The sequence below is a fragment of the Sphaeramia orbicularis genome, chromosome 11 (assembly GCF_902148855.1).
Source record: "Sphaeramia orbicularis chromosome 11, fSphaOr1.1, whole genome shotgun sequence".
Classification (NCBI taxonomy): domain Eukaryota; kingdom Metazoa; phylum Chordata; class Actinopteri; order Kurtiformes; family Apogonidae; genus Sphaeramia; species Sphaeramia orbicularis.
In genome coordinates, this window is record NC_043967.1 from 18230083 (window position 1) to 18251823 (window position 21741).

Sequence of the window (21741 nt, forward strand, 5' to 3'; positions counted from 1 at the left end):
TTAGGGACTCTATAGTCGGTCGAAACTGGAATCTCTCAATTTCTAATGGAGTGAGTTGGAGTTCTGTGAGGAAATTCATGATCTTGTGAGTGTTTCCCACATCAAGACTTCCTCTCAGGGTATTTATCTTTTCATTTTATTCAAACAACGTCACAGCTGGTGAACATTCTCATAGATATTAATCCAGCAGCTATTTTATGTTTCTTGGGACATTATAAACATGTTAAATAGGGACGTTCATACACAGTTGAATAGCCGGATAGTCAAAAGGCTAAGTACGGTCGACACCTTTTTTTAAGTCAGCTAATTTTTACTTGGGCTGGGGATGGGTGGAGATTTATGTTGAGCGCTGCATATGTTCAGTAAATTATGAAAAAAAATGTTCTGATTGAGTAATATATCACTCTTGTTTGGTTAGTTGTTTTTGTTATTATTTGGGAGTGCTCATGTTAACAATAACATGACTAATTGACAAGAACTTGCTTGATTGTTTGACTTTAAAAAGTAATTATAATTTCCTATTTCCTTTTTTTCATGCAGAAACTTTACATACATGATTCCTTCTTGATGTATCGCATTGACTTTAGTGACCTTGGAAAAGTCATTGTAAGGATGCCAGCATGCTGACATTTACAAGAGTTAGCTACATTTTGCAAAATTATTCTAATTTTTTACTTAGAAATACTGGTTAAGGCAACATCAATGAAATGGAGGCAGGGAAACACTAGATTTTATATTCCCTATATATTAGACTTAGTATGTATTAGACTTAATAGTTAAGAAGTGCCAAGATGGAATTTATACATACATACCATCTAAATTGTGTCGAGTATTAAACCCAAATAGGATATAGTGCCATAGTATAATAAAATCCATCAAAATGTACCAGGTTCTGCTTGCATCTCTTAAATGAATCAGATATGGGGTCACTTTTGATGACTACCGGCTTCAAACCAGGCCAGATCTAGATACAGTGTACGTATACTCTCAGTAGACTTGGCATCGTCTCTCACTTCTTAGGTCTTGTGTGCCGTGTCTGACGGTAAGCCCTGGAGTCAGTTCACCAGCGCTTGTGGTGTTTTCACTGCAGGTCCTCTCTGCTGCTCATGGGAAGAAATGACCCACTTCTTCTCTGTGATTAAGATGTCTTTGATCAGTGAGGGTTTCCCTTGTACACACCAGGCAGCTTGAAGAAGCTCAGCAGTGTATATTTGTACTTTATCTAGAGGCTGATTTGGAATAAGTTTTTTGGCTAAAGTACTACGTTGTGTAATTGGAAAGATCAGACTCTTACTTTTAGGTTGATTTGTGTTGCTTAATGTATTTTATCATATGTTTTGTTGTACTATGTGTTTGCACAACTATTCAATTTCTGTGCATTAATAAAAATTTTAATACAATAATAAATAACAAAGCCCCGGTCATGACTATTGTTTACTACTCATGTAAAATTCCAATAACACCAATGTAACGCTAATACATGTTTAAAATAGGTGCTAGCTTGACATGGCTTTGAAATTTGTCTCATTATCTTGGATCAAACCTTTATGTAATGTCAGATTCATTGTCTCAGCCTCTAGAGGCTCTTGGCTTTGTAACATCACACAAAGCTAATGGTATGCAGGGCCGTGCCATTTGTCACATCAGCTAATTTTTTTTCTGTTGCTTCTGTATTGATTGAGTTCTTCAGTTGGCCTGCATTGGTCTACTTTGCTCCTAACAGGGGTTCCACGCTCAAAGTCAATGTTTGTCTTGAGCTATAATTGCATTCTCGTAAATCCACTGCAAGTGCAATCACAGTATTGAAAGAGAGTGATTAAGCAATGAGCGTGTGTTTGTCAGGATATTATTATTGCACTCTGAAGCACTTAGCTTTCTCACGCTCTATAGTGATGTCTTTAGATGCACTTTAGTACTATAACTAATCTCTTTTTATGGTGGAATACTAAATCTTATTTTGATTGACTTTTTTTCTTGCAGATGGTAATGACTGGGGTTGAGTAGTCTGGAGCTGAATGATTCATAATAGCTGACCATAAATCAACAAACAACTCTAGCGTCAGATATTTTCAGTCCTATATAATCTGGAAATAGTTCTTCTGGAAAATACCTCCGCCTTATTCATAGGCTTAATAGTCTTATTTAAAGCTGCGTTTAACTTTCATCACAATTTTTTTTTTTTTTTTTTAAATTTGTAAAACCCGAGTGATAATTATCATTAAACCAACTTCGAGGATGACTCCATCATAAACACAGTCTGCTGGTTTATATAACAAACTGCCTTTTCGGTAATTTTGTTGTAAAGTGCATTGTAGGAATGGGACTTCCACGCAGTACCATTTTCACTTCCTGAGTACTGAACCCAAATGTTGCCTTTATCTCCATCCACTGACTATACTCATTCTTTAAATCAACCCTAGAAGACTGTATAATTTTATGTTGTAGTGATCTGGCTAATTTTCTTGCCGAATCTGTGAGAAACTGCTTTCACTTGGTCGCCATTCCCACAATGCACTTCACGAAAAAAATTTCCAAAAAGGCCAGAGTGATGTTTCAGTTTGTTATGTAAACAAGCAGACTATGTTTATGATGGAGTCATCTTCGAAGCTGTTCACTGTGAGGGGAGTGATTCAGGTGCGGCCATGGCTCAGGTGGTAGAGCGGGTCGTCCAATAACCGAAGGGTTATCGGTTCGAATCCCGCTCCTAGTCAGTCCGTTGTGTCCTAGGGCAAGACACTCCACCCTCCTTGCCTCCAGTGCCACTCACACTGGTGTATGAATGTTTGGTGGTGGTCGGAGGGGCTGTAGGCGCAAAATGGCAGCCACGCTTCTGTCAGTCTGCCCCAGGGCAGCTGCGGCTACAGATGTAGTTTACCACCACCAGAGGGAGAATGTGAGAGCGAATGAATAATGGGTCAATAATGTAAAGCCCTTTGGGTGTCTAGAAAAGCGCTATATAAATCCAATCCATTATTATTATTAGAAAGGCTAATGGATTAGAGATAATTAGGCTATCACTGGGGTTTTACAAATTTGAAAAAAAACAAAAAACAACTGTGATGTAAGTCATATGCTGCTTTAAGTCTGAGAAATATTTCTGTAGATTTTCCAACATTGTTGTCAACAAATTTAGATGCTGCACATATCACACACACACTCAAACTCCAACAGGGCTAGACTATGGGCTGTAAAATGGGTAAAGGGTTGTGTTAACCATTTTGTATGCTTTGGTAATCATTTTACTGTCGTTTACTCATTCATGCTGCTTTGTCTTACTATAACCAATAGAAAATGTGGCAAGAAAACTCTGAAACTCTTAATAATTTGGAACAAAATCTTTCTAAAAGTGGGACATAATCTATCTTTCCTGTTTTTATTTCTTTGTTTTCAACCCCATTGTGATCCTTATCTGACCTGTTTATTGTCTTTCCTTACAGGTCCATGGGGTCGATGTATGGGCACTGAATGTGGTCCAGGTGGCAGTCAGAGTAGGGCAGTATGGTGCGCTCACTCTGAAGGCTGGACCACCCTACATACTAACTGTGACCAGGCAGAACGGCCAGACAACCAGCAGAGATGCTTCAGAGTGTGTGACTGGCACAAAGATCTATACGACTGGCAGCTAGGCGCGTGGAACCAGTGTCTTCCAGTGTCAATGCGCAGCGCCGGGGTGCAGCGTCCTGCTGTGTGCACCCGAGGGGAGGAGGGCATCCAGACGCGGGAGGTTGGCTGTGTCCAGAAAGCAAATGGTGAACCTGCAGAGGACGCAATCTGCGAGTACTTTGAGCCTAAACCGCGCCTAGAGCAGGCCTGTCTTATCCCTTGTCCTCGGGACTGTGTAGTGTCTGAATTTAGCCCATGGACTCCCTGTTCTAAAACATGTGGGATTGGTCTCCAGAACCGGATCCGCTTTGTTCTGGCTCCACCGTTGTTTGGTGGATCAGCTTGCCCAAACCTCACCGAATTTCAGACATGCCAGCCAGGGTTCTGTGATGGCGAGGAGAGCCTCTACAGCCTCAGGGTGGGACCCTGGGGGCCATGCTCTGTCCCCCTGCCTAGGCAAGCCAGACAAGCTGGGAAACCACCGAGAGAAGGTGACAAACCATCCAAAGGAGGTGATAAACCTCCCAAAGAGGGTGACAAACTGTCCAGAGAGGGTGACAAACTGTCCAGAGAGGTTGAGAAATTGCTCAAAGACGATGATAAATCCTCTAGAGGGGGTGACAAGCAATCCAGAGACAGTGACAAACAACCTGCAGAGGCTGACAAACAGGACAAAGAGGGAGAGAAACGGTCCAAAGATGGGGACAAATTGACCAGAGGCAGTAAGGCATCCAGAGCCAACAGAAAACTGGGCAAGCCAAACAGGAAACCAGATAGGCCGTCCAGACAGGCTGACAAGCCCAAACGACAGAAAAAGGCTAAAAACAAGGAGAAACGAGAAAAAAAATTGAGAGAGAGGGCACAGGAGAGGTTAAAGGAGAGGGGTAAGGTGAAGGACCCAGAGACCAGAGAACTCATCAAGAAAAAGAGAAACAGGAACCGCCAGAACCGCCCGGGAGGAAAGTCCTGGGACCTACAGGTTGGCTACCAGACCAGAGAAGTGACCTGTGTACATAAAAGTGGGAATGTCGAAGCTCTAGGGTAAGAGAGACTCAGTGTTCTACTGTCTACTGTTCTGTCATAAGTGCTGTTTTATTGCAACAGGAATTTATTCACTTGGTCTTATTTTTAGTGTTAATTGACACAATAGTCAGAACATTAAGTTTACCATTTGTTAAGTTTTGCAAGTTTCGTATGTTTTGTTCAAGCCCATGTGTCTTTTTGAAAATCACTTCTTCCAGTCTGTCTGGCAAAAAGTTGTAAAAACCCTGGAGTAGTTTAGGATACGAAATAATAGACAAGGTCTCTTCACAGTCCAGACAAACACTTTACTTCTACAGACTCTTTCAGTGGAAAAAGAAATTGCCTGTTAAAGAGTTGTCTAGATTATCTTATCTGTGTTCTTCAGAGATGGACACAGATTGTTTGTTGCTCCATATCTGCTTCATGTTCCAGCTCAATGCATTGTGTATTATGTCTTGTCAGATCTCATAACACTCAGTTACACTCTGGGGTCTATTGTTATTTCTCTCTTTTATATCTTCATCCATAAAGTTTATTCAGAGCTAGCGCTTCAGTCAAAACCACATGAGATATGAGTTTAATTAGTTTAAAATGCCGTTCTTGCATTAATAAAATTATTTATGTACTTCATTAACAAGCCTATATTATGTTATAACAACACAAACCCTCTGTAATAATGCCAAAGGTCATGGAGAAAATTGCTGTCTGTTTTAATTAGTGAATCATCCCCTTCATTTTTTGTCTTCCTCTTCGTCATCTTCCTCGCTCTGCAACACAGCCGCATCCAGGCCGGATATGCTGGATGCTGCCGTCGAGGAAGCTGTCCAGTAATGTACAGTCTCTATACGTGTCTTTCTCTAGTGAGGTCAATGTCCATGTGGTGTCTGAGAGCCATGTTCTTTGTTAGGAGATGAATGGCCTCATTCTGTCTCACTGTGCCTGCACAACTCTAATAGAGGCCACTGAGCAGCGTCCATTACATCCTGACCAAGGCTTCTGGGATACACTTGCTTTTAATGCCTCAGAGAAGGTCAAACTCCATAAATCATTGAAACTTCAAGCACATGCCGCTCATCACACGCCAGCGTTCAAATAGAATATTATATTTGCATACACGTTCAGGATTAATACCTACTTTGGAATATTTACCCCCCTAAAAAAGACTCATATTATGCATTTTTAGCTACTCTCTGAAGGCACAGATGGCTGAAAGCTTCAAAGAGGATTAGCTGATAGTGATGACCGTATTAATGTTGGCTCGAGCCCAAGATCAAGTTTATTTACAGTTAGAGCCATGGCTCAGTATGAGCATTTCTCATTTTATACGGTGGCTAAACCTGCTAATTATTCCACAGTGCACAGTTGAAATGATAATTAACATATGTACATATTATTCTTGGGTATACAGTATTTGTTATGTCATATGAAAATGTATCATTGTCACCATTTAACGCTCTTTAGAGGGCTTTATGGATATGGTGAATGTTCCCTCTGGAGTTTTCTCTAAGTTTGCATGCTTGACTTCTTCTATCAAGTGCATTTTCATCCTCATAGATTATTTATTTATTAGTCTTTTATGGCCATTCCTCTTCTCACTTGCCTTATTCAGATGAGCATGGCTGCACATTTTGCTCTGTTAATTCCACCATTAGAAGACTGAAATAACATGTTGCTATTCAGTATTACTTCACTTCCATAATAGAAATTTCAGCTCCATAACTTACAACACAATTGTGAGTTGTCATTGGGCATTTCTTTAAAACACAGGTGATTTACATTCAGTTGGTTGTAAGTGAAAACATTTTTATTTATTTATTTACTTTTAACCTTTTACAATATGATTGAGGCAGCATTTGGTTTCATTTAGGCAAAGATACCAGGGCTTTGTTTAATACAGAAAAAGCCTGCAAAATCTGATAAAAATGACTCTCATTGCAATTATTAATAAATCAATCAAACCATGATCCTCCTCTAATTGACAAAAATGTTTATTGCCTAAATCTAAAACCTGGGGGATTTTGGATGCTTACTTTAGGCTCTGGTGCCAAAATCCTGCATTTTTATATGTCTGCCATGCATTACAACCACCCCCTGTCAAATTTACCAGTCTACGATCACATGTAACGTGGTGATTTGACTGTTTGTATCTGTGGTTTGTGGAAATGCACAGTGACTAGGTTTTATTCTGGTGACGAGGCTGAAAACTTTGATGATGGCAGTGAATAAACCATATCATTTTGAAGGTTTTTTAGTATAAAAAACCCCCACATTCTCAAAGGTAGTATTCATTGCATGCATCTTATAGAGTAAGATATCTAAGGTACCCTACAAGATGCTCCGATGAGAGAACTGACAAATCTGATTCTAACAAGGTCCTGCTGAACTGACAAGGTCACCATATATACGTGTTTTCCAACTATCTGATAGCTGTCACTAACAACTTAACATGAGGTTGTTACAACATGTGACTTGCTGGTTCCAGCTCGTCCTGTAAGATGTAATTCTATGTGTCAGGTGATGCTTGCAAAGGGAACAGGTCTTTGAGCTTTGAGAAGTGCAACTTCTTAAAAATATTTTTAATACAGCGTAATGGAAAAGCAGAAGTACAGCCTGGTCTAAATTTAAGAACAATAATTAGTTGCTACACCTAAGCTAGGGTATAATAAGTAGCTCTTCTTTTCTCTTGGCACTTGAATTTAGATCACTGTTTCATGTATTATTCATTGAAAATATATCAACAGTAATAAACATGTTAAAAAAGTCATATCAAAGCATATGCATAGACACATTCGAATCCCTTCATCTGTAAATTTGGATGTTAAATATGTTTTCTATCTAAAGATGTTCAGCGTGTGACTGTGCTAATGATGCACAACCTGATTTAAACACCATTACCATTAAAGATCCAGCTTTAATCATCGAGCTTTTCACCCTGCTGTTCTGACTTTACCATAGCTGGGTTCAGAGAAAGTCGACTGCTCTAAAAGTACTGCAGACGAGATTAAAAAGAGCAGAGAAAAGATTGAGGTAAAACCTAGAAGAGTTGGGGTCTGTTGTACACAAAGTTTCACAAAACTTGCAAAAGTTTTAGGGTGTTAAGGAGAAAGTGAACTATTGAGACTCAAAGAAGAGAGATGCAGTGTGTCATTCTCACAAATGGCCTATCAGTCTTGACAAAACACAGAGAGACAACACAAGTGTCTTTCAACCACACAGCAATCCCATCATCAAACAAAGCTGTGACACTGTGAAGCAGCCGCTGAAATACGGATAACAAATTGTTTGGGTTTGTAATGAACAACTTTTAAACCCAGTTTATCACATTGGCTGGCTCAGACAAAGGAAAGCTGTAGGACATGCAGCTCGATTCCCCACTCTTTGAAATCTGTGTAATCCCTACACTGCACTTGTCTTATTTGGTTCTTCCAAATCCTCTTTGTGATTGGAGGGGCACTGTCTTCTGGTCTTTTTTGGCTTTATATACCAACTCTGTGCCTTTTTGTGGACAGGATAACACTGAAAACCAACTTGTAAATACATATATTTTTCCTCAGAAATCAATTTGTTGGTCCACTGTTTTTCTGTCTATATTTAGTGTTTACATCTTACACATTTAATTACATTTTTTGTATATTGTTTTGGAAAATTTTCAAATTATTTAGAGCTCAGCATGAAAATCAACAGACCATTTTCCTTTTGGGTCTTTTCAGATGTCTGTGTTAACTTGTATTTCGTCTAGCATATTTCGTGGCAAAGCATGCAAAGAAAAACCTAATTTAAAATAATCAATTCTTTGTTATTCTGTGACTGGTTGTTGTAGCTAGTTTGAGCTGTTTGCAGCCTCAGAGGAAGTCCTGAAGGCTCAGACACTAAGCCTTGCTCAAAAACCAGACATCAAACACTGGTGCTCTTTTTAGAAATTGTGCAAATACGTTTTCTCATTAACCTAAATCAACACTTCTAGAATCAAACCCTCGGCCTTGAAGCTACTGTATTTTCTATGTTTCTCCCTGAAATGGGATGATTATATGCTAAAAGGAGTGTAGCAGTGTTTTTGCAATAAGTTTGGTTTATTCCTTTAAAGAGCCATCATTAGAAAAGAAGTATTAGTCTACTTACAATAGTGATCAGTTATGCAGCATTATTATTTGGTAAACAGTGGAAATGGCCATGTTGTTGTCAATGAGCCAGTAAATGCCAGTGTTTTAACAGAGCTGCAGCTATCTGTTATTTTTGTAATTGATTAATCTATTGATGATTTTCTTCCATAAATAAAGCAATTATTTAAATATGTGAAAAGCTTGTGAAAATGTGAAAAAGACATGCTTGAAAATGACAAACAGCTTATCCTTTATTTCCAGAACCAGCTGAAACAACAACTGCAAAAAATCTAAAAGTAAAAGCTTATTTAAAAAATATCATAATATAAAAACATCAGCAATAACAGTATAAAAGTATATATAGAAATGTATCTATAGTTATATAGAAATAATAACAAACAAATCAAATGACATCTACTAACAATGTTTACACTGTAGTCTTCAGTACATACAACTTAATAACAACTTAAGATACAACTAATAAACCATTTTGTGTTGATCCTGGCATCATATGCATCGCAATAAGTGTCTGTGTGAAACACAACGGTGGAACCAATGTTTAGCAGCAGAAATTAATCCATTAACACTCTGACAGCAACCAGAAGCATCCACTGATCTAAGATGTTTAATAACTTCTCTACCACTAATTCTACCAATACATGTTAATAATTGGTGTAAAAAACAGTCATTCATCTTTTCATGGTCATCAGATATGACCCATTTGGACATTCAGAGGCTCTGTAGTGAACATGGAAACATGTCATCTTCTACAACATTGATTCACCAGTAAATCTCATGAAGTTTGATCAATGACAGTGGATGGAGACACTTGTTTTATGTTCTTATTAATGATAAATTTCGTTGAAAAAGTCACTTTTTCCTCAGTTTTCTCTGTTTCTGACATAATAACCCTTACCTTTAATCTGTGCTTTTATAAACACAACACACACAATCAGTGAATTAAATATAGGAAAATGCATGATTTTCACTGAAAAAATGCCAAATACAGTGGATAATATTAGAATAAATGGTGATAAATCACTTAAGAAAGGTCAAATATAGAGAAAAATTCATTTGGGAACTACGACAAAAGTAGCACTGGGTCTTTATGGGTTAAAGCAACAAAACTTCGACTCATGAAAACTGCAGTTGAACAGTTTTTTAAAGGATTCAAGTCAATGAATACATTAATAGCTCTAGTTGTAAATCTTTTATTGAAGCTTAGAGGCTTGCATTTGTGATAAAGCCACCTCCAGTCTCCCTCCTCTCCTGATAACCCATTTTCTTCTCTTCAGCCTGTGCTCGCAAGAGTCTTTGCTGGTGACCTACCAGGCCTGTGTCATGTCCAAGGACTGCGACGTGACAGAGTGGTCTGAATGGTCAGCTTGTTCCAAGGAGTGCTACGACCCCAACGGACCCAAGGGCGAACGCACCCGCACCCGAAAAGTGAGCCAGTTCCCGATTGGCCAAGGAGCAGAGTGTCCAGAGCTGGAGGAGAAAGAGCCCTGCAGCCCCCAAGGAGACGCAGTGCCACCTTGCATTGTGTAAGTGTCACTGTGCCTGTTAACCATCAATTCATTTCGTTTAAGAAACGTGCTGTAGCGTGTCTAAAGTCAATTGAAGGAGTTGAACCAGAGATGAAAAACCCTTAAGATAAATTGAGATCATGTCTAATGGTGAAAAAGCCTTAATGCAGTGGTTCCCAACCTTTTTTGGCTTGTGACCCCATTTTACCATCTCATATTTCTGGTGACCCCACACATTCAAAACGGAGACATTTTTCTCTTAGATGTTTTAGCCAGGCCATGTGGGTGAGGAAATCTTTCCATTCTCTGTTCGGTCTGATTTTCTGACTCCTACTGTGTCTCGGCAGGTTGAAGCGTAGTAACGCACGCAGTCACATGATCGGGTCAGTTAAGATATGTCCTCTCAGATGTTATATCCTGCATTTTATGTGAACTTTATTTTTTTAGGAACAGTGTGTGGGGTTTTAATGATGATGAAATATATATTTAATCATTAAAAAACAATTTTTATTAGTAATTTTATTTATATTTTTTATCAATTACTACAAATTTCAGGCAACCCTATGAGAATTCCAGGCAACCACATGTGGGGTCGCAATCCCAAGGTTGAAAAACACTGCCTTAATGTAACGAGATCATGTCTAGCGATAAAGTTGGTAAATTGATCTGTTAGTCTTGAGCTTCCTGAAAATAAAACTTCCTCTATTTTGGGATGTCTCTAAAGTGTACAATTTATTCCCTACATTTTGACTGTTCTGGATAGCGGGTACTGATGCATGCCTCAATAATTCACTTCAGTAAAGATTCTGGCATGATATTATAATTATTAGAATTGAATTGTGGTCAAGCAATATTATAAATTTATCTCACACAGAAGAAAAACAAACTTTCTTAAAACAAAACAGAATAATAATAATGGTGAAGAGAGTAGTGGTTTGATTTTCATTTCAAAATCTGCAAACAAAAGGGCATTGTTTGTTTTCCTGGTTAGAAATGGCAGAGACATTTGTAAATATCACGGTCTTCCATCTCACCTGTGTGAAATAGAAAACAGAATATTTTTTTTATTGATATTTCATATCAGCAGTGAAGTCTACTAGTCTACTGTTATGAAAGACAAATACAGCCTCTTTGTGTGTACACCTTTATGTTTGTCACCACTTTTTCTTCTCATTTGTTTCCTTATTCTTATAATTCACATTCTTATTTATAGGTATATGTTAAAACACTTAATAAAAGTGAACTCTGTAAAAGCCACGGTATAGTTTCCACTCTGCTATTAAATCCAAACATTATTTCTTATAGTTTCTTGTGATGTAGCTTTCTGCTCGACATGTCTTTGTTATTCATATGAGCTAAGAGGACTTTGTGATATACCAATGTGAACTCAGCAGGACATTCATTTGGTCAGATCGTTGGCATTTTTTTCCCACATGTGAAAGATGGTTTGAATTGCACATAAAAACACAAAGCTCTAGTCTTGACTGAGACCTTTAAGAAATAAAATCTCACCACCCACCTCCCAGTTGCTCCTCAAGACTGCCTGTGATGTGTATTGAATCGATATAGTAAACAATGGATGTACCAAGCAAATAGAAGACAATGGACTTGGGGAATAATGTTTATGCTGCAAAAACATTGATTACTTTGTAGTTTTCAAATATACAACCCTGTCTACATGAATGGGGTGATTCATAAGAAACACAGTTAACTTCACAGGGCTGGAGATGGTAATATTTTTTCCGTTTACGGATAAGAATCTTTAACTATAAACCCACACACTTTATAGAAAGTCATCTGCGTATTTTATTGGTAACGGTAGAGTATCAGCCATAATGTGAAACAGTAAATCAATAATCATTGACTGCTGCTGCCTTCTGTCAAAGTGTCAGAGGAAGAGAAGCAGCAGCTCTGTCCATGGTGCTGAAAAACTGCTCTGTTTGAGTGTCCCCATCTGGGCGACTGAAAGCCCCAAGATGCAACGCTGTCCCAGGGGCCTCATTGTCCCGCAGCAACTGAGAAAGAGAGAGAACTCACTCATGAATATGGAGCCTTTCATTGGCGACGTCAAATGAATTCCATTATGGGCAGAGATGGAGGCAGGGTTCCCATTTTCTGACCTCAGGCTAGGAACCACAATGCATTATTGCTGAAGCAGACTACTGTCAATTCAGTAACCAGACACAAACCCACCTATGAATAGCTGCTGCAATTAACAACCTCCTTTCAGCTTAAAAAAAAATCTCATCACAGAGAGCTCTCAGTGGACATGGTGGTTAAATAGCAAATCCTGCAGCCTACTGTAAACAGAGATCTAAGGTCAATAACATAAAAAGTCTTTGTAACAGTGCTCCACTCTGACGCTACACAGGGCCTGGAAAAAGCCATCCACACTGTGAGCTATGATAAAATCAAATGATGCAAAGATAAAAAGATTTTATTGTGATAGAAAGCATTGAAATGACATACTGGAATCAAAATGAATGTTTGTTCAATATAGAAAAACATTAGGCGTCATCATTATACAGTTAGTATTTTGAGTGTTTTAATTAATTGATTTCCTACAGGATATAGATGCCAAAATTAGACACAAAAAGGCCCAACATGAAACTGTTTGTGAGAAACACAGTTCATTATGATGTGTCATAGTACCTACAGATCTGTATCTAAGTTGTCAGATGTCTGCTTATGTTATGTAAAGTATTTGTAGTAATTGCCAAAGCACCCATTAACACTAACGGGTTGTTACTGAACAGCTCACAATGACATAAATACACTACTCACTTTTTTTTGTTATATTAAAGTTTCACATGATAGACACTGCATCGACCATGAAAGTAAATAAGAATAGAGTGGTAATGTTACAGCTGTGATTAAAGACTTGATGGTTATTCCAAGTCGCAAACCTCACATTACATCATAATCTCATCGGTTATAGCAGCTGGACTGGTGTTCTCACAGGGTGTAGATGATGGTGGTGAATTGTGGGATACCCTTGTACTTGTGATGTGGATCAAGTTCTTTAATGAGTTGCTTACTATCTGGCAGCACATATGTGGACATTTAAGAGCTGGAGACTCTCAGAGGACATTACAAAAGGACAGATCAGCTGCTTACACATCATCCGTGTTAAAGATATAGCTGACAGTGGATATTTAAGTAGCAATATTCTAGTTTAATGAATCGTATTATAGGAAACAGTCAAATACTGACTGGCTTAGATTTTTTTTATCAGTTGGTATTACCCACTTGAAATGTCATGATGTATTTTACAGCCTGCATTTATTAAAAAAAAAAAAAAAAAAAAAAAAAAAAAAAAAAATATATATATATATATATATATATATATATATATATATATATATATATATATATATATATATATATTTATATGAATTTTTCTCATGTTGCATGTGCATTTTCTTTAGTATGTTGGAATGTAGATCATGCAAATCACATTGTCAGGGCATGATTGTATAATAATCACCATGTTATAGATTGTAGAATAGAGGAAGAGCTTAAAGTATGACACTGAATAAAAAACTGCATTAAGGCCATAATCTGCTTAAGACAAAGTAGTAAGAGTCACTGTTTCTGCTGTGGCAAAGCTAAATACACATATTTTACTGACTTTAAAATATTTACAGATGTATGCCATCTGTAAAGTACTAAATCTACAAAATGTACTTATTGATTTGATAAACCAAATCTATGCAAGGCCTGTTACAGGCAGTGAAAGTTAATATTCGTTGACCTTTCATCTGACCTGTGTAGTGCATGATTTAGGCTCACGTATGCCTGATCAATAGGAATTGTGTTTAGACCAGACCAGACCAGACCAGCCAATAGTCAATAGTCTGTATGGCAGCAATTAAACAAAATAAGAGTGTTTGATCTGATTGTCTGTTTCATGAAAGCTGATTCTCTCATTTGTATTATATTGATCATTGGTCATCATATATTCATTAATCCTGTTTTCATTCAGACGTAGAAAAAAAAAACAGTTAGATAAGCTGTATCAAACATGTTCCTCTTGTGTCCCACTTCACCCTCAGTTACAGCTGGAAGACCACCGAGTGGACAGAGTGCAGGGTGGATGTGCTGCTGAGCCAACAGGACCGTCGGCGTGGAAACCAAACAGGCCTATGTGGAGGCGGGATTCAGACCCGTGAGGTCTATTGTGTCCAGACCAGCACTGATACACCACCCAACCTCAGCTCTCTGCGGAGCAAAGAAGGTGACTTTGTCATTCTTTTTTTCACTTTTCTCTCATTTTAATTCATTCATTTTAGTGTTCAGGTTTTTGTTACCTTTTAAAAAACTGCACTTTACTATATTATACTATCATGCCAAGTATTTACTTGAGAATGTAATTTGGTCACTTTATAGATCATTAATTGACTAAATGGGTATTACAGGAGACCCACTATGATCTGTTATAACTGATGCTAATAAGAAAATTTAATAATTTTAATATTGTGTGGTATAACTGATTTGTACTACTTAACTTAATAATTTATCAACTAATATAGCTTTCAAACCAAACACATGAACTACATGAAAAGAAGGGGTTTAGTAACAGCATGTCTTTTGGCATCAGACATGTTTGATGAGGGTGTGATAGCATTTTAAATAGCTCATATTTTGACATTGGCTGGTTAAAACGGCTCCAAATCACATCTGGTAGAGCCGAGTGGCAAACAAAAAAGTTGTTTATGAGCTTTAGAATCATCTGCCTGGGCTTGCATTTCACAAACAAACCAAAATCGTGTCATCTGTTCCAGCTCTGCATACAGTCACCGATAACCCCCTGCTTTGCCAGCCATGTGTGAACCAGAGAGGAGAATTAAAGTGATTTTTCCCCCTCTTATTAAATCTAGGACTGAGCTCTGTGAGCATGCTAATGTAAAAGCAAAAGCCAGACACAGATGAAATATGAGCTTTCACCTAAATTTGTGGCATTACTGGGCATACGGAGCTGGAAGTGGCCTGGTCGCACGCCCGTGCTTATCCGGCAATGATACATTATGTCTCAGTCCATCTGGCCGGGGACACTGAACTGGCGTCTGCTGCTAGAAATTATTCAGATCAGCTGCTCGCAACCAGCCATGTGCTTTCATCAGTGTCAAAATTCTACATTGCCAATTTAGTTAACAGCAGTGAGTCTCGCACTTTCCACCAGTTCCCTTTACATATATTGTCAGAGCAAGATGCGAAACTGGCTGCACCTCAAGCCAAGCTGCCCTGCCCGCATGTTAACACGGTAATTGTTATAGAAAGTGTTTTCAGGTGGAAGCAGGGAGATAGTTAATGAAGGTTTTATGACAGGTGAAAAGTGACTAAATTTGCCTTCAAGGTGTCACCAACAAAGGATGGAGGCAGAAAGAGAAAAAGCGAGACGAAAGAAGAGCTGAATTAGTATGATAAATGAGGAGAAACTCTGCCAGCTCAGCTGCAGCGCCACATCCTCCTACTTCTTTCACCCTGCACCTGTCCTTGCTTTCAGACAGGTTTTCTTCTGTCTTGTCAAGTATAATTTTAGCAATCCCTCTCACTTGGCCACATCATGCTGTAAATGGGAGCCTTTATCTTTCCCTCATTTTCATTTGCAGACTTCCTCACCACAGCCTTTCAGCCGCTTCAGATTCCTTCACAGCAGCGTTACAGCTCGTTTCTTGGCCAGTACTGTTGACATTCATTGATGTTAAATAAACATAAGCTTCTGGATACCTTATTCAGTAGCAGTCATACTTGAAGTGAGCATCAAATAGGCTCTAAAAGGGAGACATGCACATATTTTGGAACTACTCATTACTGCTAACCATTAATTTTAGTCTATTTTCTATCTTTTGTTTTATTATGTATAATCTTTTTTAGGTTCAAGGATAATGGTTAGCCATTTTGTTATGACATCAAAGACTTTATATAATGTAATACTGAAAGTCTTGACTTGAAATCCATTTTTTTTTCTTTTAGAAACTACATTTGTATACAACAGCTTACTGCTTGTATTACACTCAGAGCCATCATTTTTTTTCTGGATCAATACTTTGCTATATTGCACCTGCACAAAAGGTGATTTGGGTGAATGGTTCAGAGCAAAATATAAAACTTGCTAATGAAGGTGTGTTTATGAAGTGCTGGTTTCCCTCCCTATCACTAACCAGCTGTCATCACAACCAGCTGATATTGGAGGAAATTTCTGGATATTATGGTGGGAAGCAAATAACCCTGAATGTTTAACTTCAGCAACATCCCCTAAGTTGAAAGAAAATAATCTGACTTGGTTATGACAATGCATTTCTTGTTGCCAATATTTTTTGTAATAATAATAATAATAATAATAATAATAATAATAATAATAATAATAATAATGATGGATTGGTGGCACAGTGGTGCAGTGGATAACACTGTCGCCTCACAGCAAGAAGGTCCTGTTGGATTCCAACACCAAGACCTTCCTGTGTGAAGTTTGCATGTTCTCCCCATGTTTGCATGGGTTCTCTCCGGGTACTCTGGCTTCCTCCCACCATCAAAAGACTTCCCATAGGTTTCCCATAGGTGTAAATGTGAGAGTGATTGGTTGTTCATCTCTATATGTCGGTGCTGCGATGAACTGGCGACTCATCTAGGGTGAACCTCACCTTCACCCATAGGTAGCTGGGAGAGGCTCCAGCGACCCCATTGATCCATTATTCATTCATTCCTTCACTCACATGTTCACACGCTGGTGGTGTTAAGCTACATGTGTAGGCACAGGTGCCCTGTATTGATTCATAGAAATTATAGTAGACTTGTCAATTTATTTTTTTGTCATACACCCTGGTTGAAAGCAAATCAGAGTTGATTTAAATTGTAATCAATTAAATGAAAGTAATTGCCTTTTATCAGAACACATTAGTATTCGTAGTATTCGAGTAAGATCTGTGGGCCAATCCACACCGGTGTATCCTCCTTGACTACATACACATGTGCTGGCACTAACTTTTGCAGTGGAACTTAAAATTGTCCAGCCTGTCTGATTTGTTAGAGATATTTTTCACAGGAAAAAAAAGTTTTTTGCTGCATTGAAGCAACTCCCGCTATGTCAACCTCCTAAAGGAGAGGAATTAGCCATAACTTGAGGGTAAAATAAGCATACTCACTTTTTGTTTAAGAAAGAAAAGTTGAAAGATCTCTCTATTCCCTTCAGCAGAATCACAGTTTCTTTGGACTCAGCAGATAAAAGTGAATTGGCTCCAGCAGTGAGCTCCAGACTCCATTTCTCATGTGTGACTGCGCTTATCAAGACCAAAGTAACTGTGTCATCTCTCAACACTTGTGTCAGTGGCTGATTTCATTGTGACATTGTGCCAAATGGCTGTGTGGAGGAGATCTGTGTCCTAATTAAGCCGATGTAATCTTCTTGTTTGCTTTCAAGGATGATCAGCAGATCCCAAAGTGACTGAGATATGATAGTCTGGCATTAATATCACTGAACTCATACTGTTTCCAATCTAATTACTGAGAACCACTACTATTCCAACTTCCTCAACATTCTTATTTGATTTAGTTGGAAAGTGAAGGATTTATTCAGGCTTGAAATTCTGTCACAATGAAATTGTTGTTCATTACAGCAATGTTCTTGCATAGAGTGATTTTGGATTATTGTAATCTGTGTTTTTGTGTCACTGATGACTGGTATAGTGTTATTATTTTGAGAAAAATCTTTTAATGGTAGTGTGAGTAAGGTACGCAATAGTTCTATCAGCTGTTTTCATGCAACGGCTCTGATCAGTCTGAAGCCCTATTGGGGAGCAAACAGGGACATGCTCCATAACAGCTGTGCTACTGCGATGCCATGAATCCTCGGCTGGAAAGGGATTGGGAGTCAGGTTATTGATGGCAGTTGGCACATGGCAGTGTAGCGCAGGGCGGTGGCCTATGAGGTTCCTAATTTGGCGGCTGAAAGGACTGCACAGGGAAGCCTAGACCATCTGGCACAGAGTTACCTGAGCAAGGTCAGTCTGTGTGGAGATTTCCATTAATCAGCCTTTGTTATGGTGGGGAGAGCTGCTCAGACCGGACAAGGAGGGAGGAGAACAAAGACGCTATTATCCTCCAAAAGTTGTTAATGAGCCATGCAAATGAAAGCTTTCTATAAGAAATTACAACCTCTGAGTGTTCAGGTAGCGTGACAACATGTGCACATGTTAGAATTAAAGTCATCAACAGGTCATTTGGACACTTGATTTCAGCACCTGTTAGAACAGTGGCATATTTGCTAATCATCCATTTAATACCTCCCAGATGGGTGTTATTGAACATTAGCATTTATGCAGTCAATTGGCAATTTGGTTTAAATAGCTGATAATTTCTGCCAACCTCCCCAGCATTTGCCCATTTTTTTTTCTGCTGGCAGGAAGGTTCTAGAAATGTCTGTACCCACAGTGACTTCTACACTGAGGTAATTCAGCAATAGTTAAAATCAGTCATTGGTCAAAATTTCCAAGTGGCCAGAAAAGAAACTAGACTTTCACTCCTCCTCTTGCCTTGGCTTTTGTGTCTTGAGTGACTCACAGCCATAATGACCAGTCACTGGCAAAATATGTCTACATTGCACAGACTTGGTGGCTCTTCATAGAACCAACATGGCAGCTGCTGTAAATGTGATGTTTCAGCTTCACTTTTTTCATAGTGGCATGAAATGGCACTGCACTGTCTGACTTTATATACACTCTCTGTTTAACATGTACAGAATGGAGCTCCAGGAGGAAGGTGTATATTCTGAATATTACTTCTACCTCCTGAAGTTTCAAAAATCTTTTGGGATCCCAGACTTTTCATCAAGTGCAGTCATGACATTCCCATTAGCCTCAGTTGTTCTCATATTTCTGACCAATAAGGAAATCAAATCTTACATAACATTTGGTCCTTAAACAAAAAGGTCAGCTTGTTAAATTTTTGTCTTTTTTTTCCACTGTGGCACTGTGAATGAGTGGCATGATGAATCACTGTCTTCTTATTCACACACAGTGCAAGTGTCATACATTTACACAATTGTACCAGTCACGGTGGTGCATGAAAGGAATAATTCATTAAAAGGAAGGTAGGATGCAAAAAAAACCCCAATGTTATTCTGAAGGCTCAGAATTGCAGTATGCATGTGCATGTGATATGACAACTTTGCTGTAAGAAGCAGGTGGTGTGGAAAAGTAAAATGGTAATTTTCAGTTCCCTACAACTGCGAGGTATCATTAAATGGATGGATAAATGTGCCTGTACGTTTCGGTTCACTAAAGGTTCCAATGTGCTCCATCAGAGCTGCCTGTCGCTTGGTCACATAGCTACAAAAGAACTCCTCCCTCTGCACCTTTCCATCTTCCTCTAGTGTCTAGTGTGTGTGTCTGGTAATTAATGTAATGCTTCAAAACCCACTTTTGCTGTGATTGGTCAGCCGTGTTACTATGTTGGTACACCTATGCCAGGGGAGTCTCACAGGTCCCCAGGAACCAGTGAGGATGGTCTGATCCAGTGAGCCAGTTTGATAATATTAGTTCCATTTATCATCTAATTTCAGTCTATACAGCTCTCTGAAGGACTGCACATATACTGATTGAAAAGACACATTAAAGTATGTGAAAGACTTTTATTTAATATGCATGTAGATGAAATAACTCCCAGTCATTCAGCACCATTTGACATATCACCCACTCTCATGTTACATAGATACCCAAGGGCATGCCACGTGTATGCACACTTAAGCAACACTATTAAAGAATGCACCTTTGGCCAACTGGAGGCAATTTGCATGTGAATGAGGCTGAGTCCTAGTGTGGTGCAGCAAGAATGATTCATCAGGCAGATGACCTTGTAGCGAGTCACCTACAGCTGTTTTGAGCGAAAGTCCACTAAGAAATGGAAGACTGGCCTGCTGTGCTGGGAAAACTAAAGCTTTGTTGTTCTCAACTCATGTGATTTTGGATTATTTGTAGCTTTGGGGGGTGCGGCAATGAAAGGGTAGCATTCACAGGGTTTTGTCTTTGATTTTTGGTTGAAAAGATGTGTTTTTGTGGGGATATTCTAAAGGCTGGTATTTTTGAGATCTAAAAGACCAACTTTGGGCTTTTTTTGTCTCCTGTGTATTTTGTCTGTGTTGCTTACTCTTTAAACTAAGCACATTTGTCTTTCAAAAAACTTGTAAGACTTGGTATATAATAATGTAGCCACTGTAAAATAGCTTTTAAAATACATATATAATGCATAGAAATAAATGTCTAGTGATGGTTCAAAGTTAATTTGACATTTACAGACATTTTCTTCTTATTTTTCTGCTGTTTCCTTCTGATGTTTCCTTTATGATGTCTTACAGGTTGTCATTGATGTTTTCTTTGTCTCTCTAGCACTGCGACCAGTGGACAGTGATCTGTGCCTAGGTATCCCACCGAACACTACGCAGTTTTGCCATATTAGCTGTCCAGTTGAGTGTGAGGTGTCACAGTGGAGTGCCTGGGGGCCTTGCACCTATGAAAACTGTCAGGACCAGGTAGCAAAGAAAGGTAAGACCAATAAACAATAAATTGAGAATGCACAATCACCGTGTTACTCTCTTCCCTGCAAAAGCTCGGCGGAAAGACAAAGATGTCTCAGTGCAACTGCTGTGACAAATGACTGCTAGCACTGAAATAGCCCAAAGACTGTACATGAAAGGTTACACAGTTAGCAAAAAGTGTAGTAAAATAAAGTATCATAGACGCTGCTACAAAAACAATTGCAAAGCCTAACAAGTACCTTAGTGCAATTACAGCTAATATATAATAGCTGTAAAAGTCAACAGCTTAGTGCAAAATTTGCTAACATATATAGCTAAGAACAAAGAGTGCAACACAAAGAACACTAACAATATTCAACAAATAAGTGTTCAACACACAGACTTCTAATGCCACAAGCTTAACAGAAGGCCTGCCAACACTAGCAACAAGCTGCCAACAAGCACTGCTAACCTAGGTTGGTGACTAGTTAGAAAGTGTGCTACATTCTTTTAAATGATTTGGTTATTGTTAATTCCTGGTTATGTGACACTGTCGAGGGATATCAGCCTGGAGTGGAGACCAGAATGGAGTCATTTGTTGCCTGAATGTTGTAGTGAGTTATGCTAGTCTATCAGCACGGTTGACGTGGTTTCTGCTTCAGCCCTTAATTATCCCTGGAACAGCGGCGACCGCTATGACTAATGCATGTTGACTCTGCCTTAATGAAGCGCCTCAAATGAAAGGGACGGCTGGAAATTCTCCTCCATGCATCTTAATGATGAATCTGCTCTCCTTCGCTCCTTCCTCCTTTGCTCATTCCACCACTTCTGCTCTTGCTGTCGTCTACTGTACATCATGTAAAGCCGACACACTAACATGCACACATCCTAAAATACATGTGCCCTGGTTCTCATTATCCAGACAGATATGACTCAGTGTGCAATCCTGCCTTTAAGTCTTTTCATCCCTCTGACATTG

At 38.8% G+C, this 21741-nt stretch overlaps 1 protein-coding gene across 1 annotated transcript in view; it reads left to right on the forward strand.

The window, feature by feature from the left end:
• The window catches only part of thsd7aa (thrombospondin, type I, domain containing 7Aa), a 227785-nt gene that overhangs the window by 95729 nt on the left and 110315 nt on the right, over window positions 1-21741 (forward strand). The window contains exons 2-5 of the mRNA XM_030147877.1: window positions 3438-4644; window positions 10022-10270; window positions 14308-14489; window positions 20635-20790. Of these exons, the coding sequence (XP_030003737.1) occupies window positions 3438-4644; window positions 10022-10270; window positions 14308-14489; window positions 20635-20790 (1794 nt within the window). The remainder of the gene's footprint in view (window positions 1-3437; window positions 4645-10021; window positions 10271-14307; window positions 14490-20634; window positions 20791-21741) is intronic.